The 11,112-nt window shown below is 38.9% G+C and overlaps 1 protein-coding gene across 1 annotated transcript in view; it reads left to right on the top strand.

Annotated features, from left to right (window-relative positions):
• Positions 1-6,708, top strand: part of yeats2 (YEATS domain containing 2) — a 63,706-nt gene extending 56,998 nt beyond the window's left edge. The window contains exons 29-31 of the mRNA XM_062987528.1: positions 141-214; positions 1,292-1,369; positions 2,866-6,708. Coding sequence (XP_062843598.1) covers positions 141-214; positions 1,292-1,369; positions 2,866-2,908 — 195 coding nt within the window. The 3' untranslated portion in view covers positions 2,909-6,708. The remainder of the gene's footprint in view (positions 1-140; positions 215-1,291; positions 1,370-2,865) is intronic.
• The last annotated feature ends 4,404 nt before the right edge of the window (positions 6,709-11,112 follow it).

Consider the following 11,112-nt stretch of genomic DNA (forward strand, 5'->3'; position numbering starts at 1 on the left):
CTGATTTTAAATATGATGTAGAGCAATGAATGATGTTAGTTGGTCCTTATTGAGGTTTATTGAGCTTTACTGTATGCTTGAGGTTGTATTTAACAGCATTTTATGTTCCTGTGTGCTAAACTGTTGCTCTGTCTCTACAGGCTACACAACAGTTTGCTAGCGAGATCCTGAGGGAATCACTCGCTAATGCTTATGGAAAAACACCTCAAAACAGGTCAGCACCACTTTTTCCACTCTGTTATACCTATATTACTGTATGTTTCTATTTATTTAACACTGTTAATTTGTATCCATTTACATTTGATGGCGCTGCTAAATTTTTTTCCGTTCACATTAGTTTTTCTCATTTAGAGCTTTTTAAAAAGACTATTTTTGAGTGTGTGTTGTGAGCTGAGTGTAAGGATGCGGTAGCAGAATACTTAGTCAGCATCTCTGTCTGAACTTTTCTCAGCTACGTCTTTCACACACAACCCATTTTTGCTCACATCCACTCTCAGATCTTTGCTCTCTCTCTCTTTTTAGTCTCAGAAGACGCCAAAGAGCTTATCTGTGTCTCTCACTTCTCACAAACAGCCTCACAAAACCCATTACTGGCTGTAGCCATTTATTTTAGCTGATACGGATCTCAAACACTGAACGTTCATTATCATTGTGTATTGACACAGAACCCAGCAGTTTAAAAATCGATGTGGTTGGACGTGTCACAATTAAGTAATTTTAGCAGACGATCATAATTGAAATAATTGAAATCAACACTTTTATTCTTTCTTTTTTATCAGTTCTTTTATTGTGCATTTCCACCCCTGCTGCCACCCCCAATCAAGAGTGGCCGAGGCTATCGTGCTCCCCCTCAGACACATGCCCACCCGCTGATTGCTTCTTTTCACCTGCTAGGGGCGGGGTCTCACACCGCAGTATCTCATGTGGGGAACCACGCACTGCCATCCATGATCAGCCGTCTCCATGCAGGCACCTCGACCGATCAGCAGAGGTCATAATTGGCTGAAACAGGGTTTCTACATGCTGGGCATTGTACCCTTCCCTACAGTCATAGCCAATTGTGTGTCTGTGTAGATGCCTGACCGGCTAATATCAGAGCTGAGATTTTGAGATCGAGAGTTTAAGATCTCAGCTGTGCTGAGCCAACAGTTTGAATAATTAAAGCTCGACAATTGCTAAAAGGTGATTAAGTCTTTAGGTCCACTTCTTTCCGGTCATTTTATGGAAGGTTTTAGGGATCACTTTACCCAGTCCACAAAAATCTTCATTTTCTTCTTTTTCACTTTACTAGAGTTCCGAGGGAAGTCTCGGCCATGAACGTTCACCAGGCAATCAGCTCCATTCCCACCTGTGATTTCCTCACAAACAGGTACCTGTATTTTATATTAAATAATCATAAATTAAAAGAATCATAAACTCTTTATTATTTGTTCAATCAAAGTGAAATTTGGAGACAAATGTTTGTTAGAATAATAGATCAGCCAAATCTATATTTACTGCATCGATAGCACATATGTGCGTATGTATGGAACAGAAATGATTATTCATATATTTTTTTATATCAAGTAAGATTTTTAAGTATACAAATACAAGAAATACAAGAACGTTAGCATAGAGAAGCACAGATTAGGTGAAGGATATGATCACTGTGAAAGCACTGAACACACCTAACTCACAAATAAGCGGTAAAAAATATACAACTACAGCCACACTCCCTAGGTCAGGCTGTAAAATGTGTTGGAATATTGAAGGTATTTTAAGTAACAAAAATGAATAAAATCACCGAGCACTTTATTAGAAGCACCTATCCGGTATCTACATTCATTATTTTATACTCTCCTTGTGCTATACAGATATCTTTTGTGGGTATAAAGTTACTGTGCTGTTACTGTCCTGTGATCAGAAAGTGCTTCACTGATAAAAGACTAGACTAGACAAACAAACATCGTGTCTGTAACTGTCCACCTACAACCAGCACTAACAGGGCATGTGTTTTTTAATAAAAAAGCCAAATCCCAACAACACTGAGCATCTGCTCAGTGGGAGGTCAATTTAGATTAATGCACGAGGTACAGGAGGGGAACAGTGCGCACAGGAAGCTACAGTCATTCAGTTATATAGTCAAGTGTACAGATGAACCACAGTCAGTATTTGTAAACCCACAAATATAAAATATGTAATTAATGTACATTGCAGACAGGTGTTCCTAATTAAGTGCTCGGTAATTGTATGGGTCTTTGTGAAAACTTAGTAAGCTCTCTAAATGGACAGCATTTTACGTCATCCTACGTGCGCTCCCAAGAAAAAGGCTGTCTACATGTTTAGATACCTTAAAATGCTGCCTACGAAGGTGCCTTATTTCAAAGCTATAATCTGACTGAATAACGAGGGAGTGTCCAAAGCTTCCTTAGCGATAAAGGCAATCCCATCATTCAGTGTCACAAACAATGACATATGTCTCATTTAATTTTATTTTGTATACATGTGTATACATGTGTCATTTATTTGCAAATTCGGGCTTGTCAGTGACAATTTACCCATTTTCGGTACACAGAGGGAGATGTAAGCAAAAAACTGCAGTGATGTAATAACCGTAATCACTATTTAAGTAGTGTGTCTAAATAATCTGCCTTATGAGTTTGATGTCTTATTAGAAACTTAACTACTTACCTAGGTAGGCAGTAGGCAGCAAGGCAGCTCACTATATGTTGATTCTGTAGTAGAGTGGAATGTTTGTTTATAGTCTAGCAATGGACTTCGAATACAGCTTATTTTATACTGAAACATCACAGTTAAAAGTACATAAAGCCATAAATGTAGTGTGGTTTTGTTTATTAAATAATTTTTTTTTTTTCTCATTGGTAGGTATATGGGCCTTCTGCTGAAGGATGGTGGGCACGCAGACTGAGACCTACCGGATAACCAGAACTGCTCCACTACACACACCACCTGTATTCTTTTACAGCTGAATGATTTCAGAATGCACCGAGACCAATCGGACACTGGCGTCATTTGTTAGCAGCTTCAAATGGTCTCAAACTGACATGGTTATTGACTGACTAAAGCGTCCCAATGAGGCAACTATGAAACGATAGGTATAACCAAAATGACATCACTTTAAGGCTGAATGCTGGGAGTGCATTGAAGAGCGCTAGAAAAACATTCATGGTCGATTCAAGCAATGGAGAGTTTTTTTTAAAGGTCAAACCTGGGGCATTCATTAAACATGCTGTAATATGTCAATATTAAATAGAAAATGACAGAGTTGTACAAGATACTTATTAAATATTGGTGACTCGTTGGTTCAACGATTGGCTGGTTGTTCAAGGAAGGATGCCAGAGGGGATTCCTCATAACTGATGCGATTTTGACCTCTGCTGGCTGATTGATGGCGCCTGCACAGAGACGAGGGATAACGCGATCGGGGTGTGTCTCTTCGTACTCAAAGCTGGTGAAGAGATGCAGTCGGCTACTGCACACAAAGGGGTTGTGTGTTAGTCATAGCTCTTCTCAGTCAGGAGTAGAGGTCAGCATTAGTAGAGAGGAAGCGTAATGCACTCGGGTGTTTGGATACGACTAGTTTAGGAAGAATGCAAATATATATATATATAGACATACACTGATCAGCCATAACATTAAAACCACCTCTTTGTTTCAACACTCACTGTCCATTTTTAACCTGCTTTCACCCTGTTCTTCAGTGGTCAGGACCCCCACAGGATCACTACAGAGCAGGTATTATTTAGGTGGTGGATTATTCACAGCACTGCAGTGACACTGACATGGTGGTGGTGTGTTAGTGTGTGTTGTGCTGGTGTGAGTGGATAGGACACAGCAGCGCTGATGGAGTTTTTAAACACCTCACTGTCCCTGCTGGACTGAGAATAGTCCACCAACCAAAAATATATCCAGCCAACAGCGCCCCGTGGGCAGCGTCCTGTGACCACTGATGAAGGTCTAGAAGATGACCAACTCAAACAGCAGCAACAGATGAGCGATCGTCTCTGACTTAACATCTACAAGGTGGACCAACTAGATCGGAGTGTCTAATAGAGTGGACAGTGAGTGGACAAGGTATTTAAAAACTCCAGCAGCGCTGCTGTGTCTCATATCAGCACCATGTCAGTGTCACTGCAGTGCTGAGAAGGATCCACCATGCTCTGTGGTGGTTCTGTGGGGGTCCTGACCATTGAAGAACAGAGTGAAAGCAGGTTAAAACAGTATGTAGAGAATAGATGGACTACAGTCAGTAATTGTAGAACTACAAAGTGCTTCTATATGGTAAGTGGAGCTGATAAAATGGACAGTGAGTGTAGAAACAAGGAGGTGGTGTTAATGTTATGGCTGATCGGTGTATATCTATTTTGAACACCATTTATTCCGAGAGAAAAAAAGGGTTAGTCATTGGCACTCTTGCATTTAGTCTTGTTATATGAATGTCTCAATGCTTTTATATTGGAAAAGGGAGGTTGTAGAATACAGAGCAACAGATCTAAAACACTTCAGTACTGAATCTTTTAAGATCCTGGAATCCACTAAGTCCTCTCTTGTGGACATTTCCTCCTAAATGTAACCCTAGATTTAGGGCAGTGAAGTGCAGCTGCTATGGCAAAAGCTTGATTCTGTGGTCATTAAACCATATTTATGTGGCTGTGGTTGTATGATGTGTCAGTGTTTTGCATATTTAGACCATAAGCTTTTGCTTCTTCATGAGGCAGCTCGTTTTAATTACTCTCCCATCCATCATTTATGCCAACAAGGGCTCCAGCAAGATGCCCCATAAGGTGTCCATATTTAAAAGTGGGGATATATTTTTTTCCATCTTATAATTCTTTGTAACTACAAAAGCTCTATTTTTGTGTCACATGACCTTACCTTTGGGGTTAAATGAAAAGCTTTTCTCCTGGAATGCTTTGCTACCATCACATAGTATTTTCTAACATGAAAAAATCTCCAACAAATTCTTTTAAGCATCATGTGCCCATGTGCCCCTTTTTTTCAATGCCCAACATTAGGCTTAGATCATTTTATTTAATTTTGTTTATTTATCAATCTTTCCCATATACGTATAAATGTAAGTAAGTTTACTCTCTGGGTCACCTGATATTTACTCCCCAGTAAAACATGGATATAAATATATTACCATTAAACATGCTTAACAGCTTAAGATGTGAACTTCTGACATTCATGACATTTATTTATTACAATTTCACAGTTTCTTACATTTACTTTGACTTTTATTTGATTGCAGACAGGATATAGAACCTGCAGAACCTGAGATATTTCATGTTTTGTCTGCTGAACTTCATTTCATTAATTAATAAACATTCATTCCTAAATTTCAGGCCTGCAACACATTCCAAAACAAAGACGTTTTGTCACCGAGGAGACCAAGTGATTTAGTGTTTGAGTTATTTTGTCACAGAAGTGTAAATGACCTTTGCCAAGGGCACTGACACAGACCCATACCATGACAGACCCTGGCTTTTTGGACTTGTTCCTGATAACAGTCTGGATGGTCCTTTTCGTCTTTGGCACACAGTGTCCATTTAAAAAAAAAAAAAAGAAAAAAAAAAAAAAAAAAGGCCTGGAATGCTGATTAATCTGACCACAATACACGTTTCCACTGTGTGATGGTCCATCCTAGATGCCTCCGAGCCCAGATAAGTCGATGACGTTTCTGGACATGGTTAACATAAGCCTTCTTTTTTGCACAGTAAATTTTTAAGTGGTATTTGTGCATGTAACTCTGTATTGTAGTGCTTGACAAAAGTTTGCCAAAGTAATCCCTCACCCATGTGGTTATATCAGCTATTGTTGAGTGGTGGTTCTTGATGCAGTGCCATCGAGGGATCGAAGATCATGAACGTTCAGCTTAAGCTTGCACCCTTGGCCTTTACACACTGAAATTTCTCCCGATTCCTTGAATCTTTTAATGATATTATGCACTGTAGAGGGAGAAATATGCAAATCCCTTCCAATCTGTCTTTGAGGTTCATTGTTTTTAAACATTTCAATCATTTTCTCACATATTTGTTGATAAATTGGAGATCCTCTGATCATCTTTGTTCATCAAAGACTCAGCCTTTCCTGGATGCTGCTTTTGTACCAAACCATGATTACAATCACCTGTTTGGAATCACATCATTATTTAGTTTTTTCACCTTATTACTAGCTCTAAATTGCCCCTGTCCCAACTTTCTTTGGAATGTGTTGCAGGCCTGAAATGCAGGAATGGGGGTATATTAACAAATGAAATGAAGTTGAACAGACAAAACATGAACTTGGGTTGCGTGTCTGCAATTAAATAAAAGTCAAAGTAAATGTAAGGAACACTGTATTTTTATTTTATTTGCATATTCCACTGTCCCAAATTTTTCTGATTTGGGGTTGTAGTTCTGCTGCTTGGATGTCAACATAAAAAGTTAATGTAAAATTATGCTTAGACAACGTGCCCAAAAGAAATGATGCTATTGGGAAATGTTCAGATTTAATATTGTGGAACACTGGCTTTCATGCAGCCTTCCTCCAAACCAGATGCTAATCTTACATGCTAAATGATATTTCAAAATAGTACCATTGTATTGTGTGTTGTGGTTTAAGATGGTTCATGTCTGTCTAAAACATTCTCAAGTATGGACTGTCACAATTCTCATCCAACCCTGTTGTCTCTATGAATCGATCAATAAAGAACTGGGCACATTTTAATGTGTTTGCTATAAACATTCCCCCATCTCCCCTTTCCCAAAGAAAAAATGGTTAAAAATGCCTCTCAGATGTCTGAGCACTTGGCAAATCTGTGTGGAAGGACGTGTAACAAAGCTTAGTACCCAGGCTATTCTAAAGCTGCTTTTTTTATCACTGCTTTACATTGCACTAGGCTCCAGGTACCACCAACTTCTTTCTGCCTACTGGGCTTTTATAGTTGTGGTTACAGTGTTTGTCAGTCAAGACCATAAATATAAGTGCACCTGCATCTCTGTCAGAAAATGCACCTCCAAAATGCATTTTCTCCAAGAAGAGCAGGGATGCCAATATTTCTGGCTATTAGAAAGCTGTCTAAATTCTTAGATACCTTAAAACGCCGCCTATTGAGGTGCCTTAATTCTAAACGATAATCTAGCTCAGGGGTCAGCAACCTATAGCACGGTTGCCAAAGCTGGCACGTGAAGCACGTTTGCCTGGCACGCTGATTGGTAAGAGTAAAAAAATGTATTTCATGCTCAGGGCTGCGCCTTATTAGTTGGATCCGTCCTTACACCCTATGCCATATGCTCACTCCCGAAACCTTGATTAGGGCGGCACGGTGGCTAAGTGGGTAGCACTGTCGCCTCACAGCAAGAAGGTCCTGGGTTCGATGCCAGGTGGGGGCGGTCCGGGTCCTTTCGGTGTGTAGTTTGCATGTTCTCCCCGTGTCTGCGTGGGTTTCCTCCGGGTGCTCCGGTTTCCTCCAACAGTCCAAAGACATGCAAGTGAGGTGAATTGGATATACAAAATTGTCCATGACTGTGTTTGATATAACCTTGTGAACTGATGAATCTTGTGTAATGAGTAACTACTGTTCCTGTCATGAATGTAACCAAAGTGTAAAACATGACATTAAAATCCTAATAAACAAACAAACAAACACCTTGATTAACCTTAACATGCATAAATTACTCCACCTTAACCGCAGTAGAGTAAGGTAGAGTATTTTATGCTAGTTAAGGTTAATCAAGGTGTCGGGAGTGAGTCAGCTTTCAATTTCTTGCAAACTTAGTATAGCATGGCTACTAAATGCGCAAAAGTGAATGTTCGTTCAATTCAACAAGACTGGACAGATTTGGCAAAGTACCAAAGCTCATTTAAAGATGATGCTGACAAAATGGAATTAATCAAACAGGCAAATTCAAGGTACAAGAAACAGAATGCCAAAATTTAAGCCATGGTAAAAGTCACCTCATATACACCACAGATGGATAATCTTTGCAGAGAGAGTCAGGGACAAGGATCACACTGATATGTAAGTTTAATTAACTGATTAGTTTGTGTTACATGACTGGTGTATTTTATGGCACACTTAGTACTTCATCTTCAATTTATTTATTTTTAATCGGCACGGAGTACAAAAAAGGTTGCCGACCCCTGATCTAGCTGAATAACAAGAAGGCATTAAATGCTTCCTTAGCAGTTAAGGCAATCCCAGCATTCAGTGCGGCACAACTTTTCTCACAAAAAATTACAAATATGCCGCTCAGGTGGCGCAGCGGTAAAGTACGCTAGCGCACCAGAGTTGGGGTTTTGAATACATCGTATTGAATCTCAGCTCCGCCTTTCCGACTGGGCTGGGCGGCTGTATGAACAACGATCGGCTGTTGTTCAGGGTTAGAGGGTAAAAAAGTCGGATCATAGGTCCTCATAACTGGTGCGACTTCGGCCCCTGCTGGAAAAATAATGAGAAATAATGCTGATGGGGGTGTGGCCCTCTGTACACAGTGCCCGTCAAGTGTATGAACTCGACTCGTACAGGTGAAAAATGCAGTCTGTACTGACTGAACTTACATCTTTCCTGGTCTTTCAAGAATTAGGAATTTACATATAATTACAAAAGTTAATAAAGAACATAAAACATTTTACAAATCCTTGCCTTTTAGCTACTGTCCCAACTTTTTTTAAATGAGGCTTTGTATATTTTGTCAGATCTTCATGAGTCATTAAGCAGCACACCTATGGAGTGTGTGTATCTGTGTCTGTAATTATTTTAAGTGATTGTAGTCGAATGAGCATCAGTGTTGTGTATCGTATGTAAACATGTTCATGTACTTAACCAGTCATAACCTGTTTGATCAGACTTACTGTGTTGTAGACTGTACCTGACCAATTATATATTATATTTTTAATAAAAATGTAAACCTAAAATTATTTAAAAAAAATACTTTTCAGCAAGTCACTATCTAAACTTACCTTATAGGGTCCAGCAGTGTAAAGACCTTAAACAAGGCCACAGAGGTTGCCATTCTAAAACATTACTGCCAAATTAAACAGTAGCACAGTAGTAAAACACATTACATAAAGCTAGTGAGTGGAATATTTTTATTTTTTATTTTTACATTAGTATATTGTGGGGGCAATATATATTTTGATTACAGCTTTGATTACCTATAACATCGACTATCCATCAGACTCTGACAATAACTCTCCATAATGTTGTTTCTTATTTCATCACCTCACCACCAATATATTGCAATACAAGGTGCAATAACATAACATATATGTATACGCATTATGTGATATTTATTTATTGTTTATTAGGATTTTACCTTCATGTTTTACTCTTTGGTTACATTCATGACAGAAACAGGTAGTTACTGTTTACACAAGACTCATCAGTTCACAAGTTTAATGTCAAACACAGTCTTGGACAATTTTGTATTTCCAGTTCACCTCACTTGCACGTCTTTGGACTGTTGGAGGAAACTGGAGCTCCCGGAGGACACACACAGACACAAGGAGAACATGCAAACTTCATAGGGACCTGGACTGCTCCACCTGGGAAATAAACCCAGAACCTTCTTGCTGTGAGGTGACAGTGCTACCCACTGGGCCACCCCAATATGTAATATATTACACATATAATACATCTATATTGTATTTATATATCAAACAAATAGAAGTCAATTATTTGTTTTAAAAAGGGGAAATTTTCTTAGTGTAAATATCTACACACACAGTGCAATTTTGTCCCGTAACCGGCAGCTTTTAAGTCGGTATTTATGTTTAAAATTTTTAGTTGTCTTTCTTATTGTTATTTACCATCCTTCTCTTTCTCTGCTGCTGTTAACAAGTTTAAAGTCTTATCTTAAACCTTTTTCATAATGAAACCAGGTGCTATTTTCACATGTTATAGCATTTATTTATTAAACATTCTTTTTTTTACTCGTTTTGCCTAAAAATGCATAGTACAAGATGAGTTTTAGTTCTATATACGCAGCATGGATTTTTTTATACTTTTATATTTAATACATTTTAATTTAGTGTAAATGTGTTTAATAAAAAAAAAAAAAACGGTAGGTGAACACATTCCTCACTATTGTGTGATGCATTTTCTACCTTCTTTGCACAATACACACACAATCACACACAGTCAGGTTTCACTTACAAATAATTTTATTTGGGTTCTTAGTAACTTTTGTGTTGCTCATAGCCAGTCTGAATATATAAAGTGCACAAGGAATTTTATTAACCTAGTTTCAATATGACACATTTTTCACTTTTTATTGAAATCAAGTAGCAATTTACAAAATAAATAAACAATAAATATATCTAACCTTTCATTTACTAATAAAAAACAGAGCATAATCAGTAAATGTTTGTTTAATTAAGGTTCAGCAGGACTTGAAGGGGAAGAGCATACAGCGGAGACGTCAACCCTGTGTCAGATGTGTCAGAGGTCAAGATAACAGTTAAAGTCAAAAGTTTATTTAATTAAAGAACATCCTGCAGGGGCGCCCAGGTGGCGCAGCGGGATATTCCGCTAGCACACCAGCACCGAGTTTCTGAACTCCTCGGTTCGAAAGTCGGTGTTGCCACCGGTTGGCTGGGCCACCGTATCTGCAGGGTGGGGACCGGACTATGTGTGGGTGGGTGGGTCTTCATACGCTGTGTAAGGACCCTGATTGGCGGAAGAGACGCCTGTGCATAAAGCACGAGCAAGAAGAGGAGGACTGTGCACGTGTTGGAAGAGGCGTGTACAGCGAAGTGCTCTCCTTGGATGCTATCGGGTATCTCTCAGCAGCTGAGACAAAATTGACCTTGGCTTGCTCAAGGAGTCTGGAAACTTTCATTTCTGCAGCTGTTTTTTCTGTGACTGAACGATTAAAATTCAGTTCAGGTATCTTTGTCATACCCATTGCTGATCAACTATACTAAAATCAATTATACTGTTTAAATTAATTATATAATACATAATTTGTGGCAGCAGTTTGTGGAAGGTCCAAACAGGGGCTAAGCAAGTCTGTTAGATGTCCACATAAATTTTCTGTCATTATTTGTCATACTTATTTGCCCATACTTCAGTGGGTTTGTGCGTGAGGCCAGTCTTGCATATGGAGAGTCATGCACTGATCTCCGCTT

This window comes from Trichomycterus rosablanca, chromosome 25 (genome assembly GCF_030014385.1).
Source record: "Trichomycterus rosablanca isolate fTriRos1 chromosome 25, fTriRos1.hap1, whole genome shotgun sequence".
NCBI classification, from domain to species: domain Eukaryota; kingdom Metazoa; phylum Chordata; class Actinopteri; order Siluriformes; family Trichomycteridae; genus Trichomycterus; species Trichomycterus rosablanca.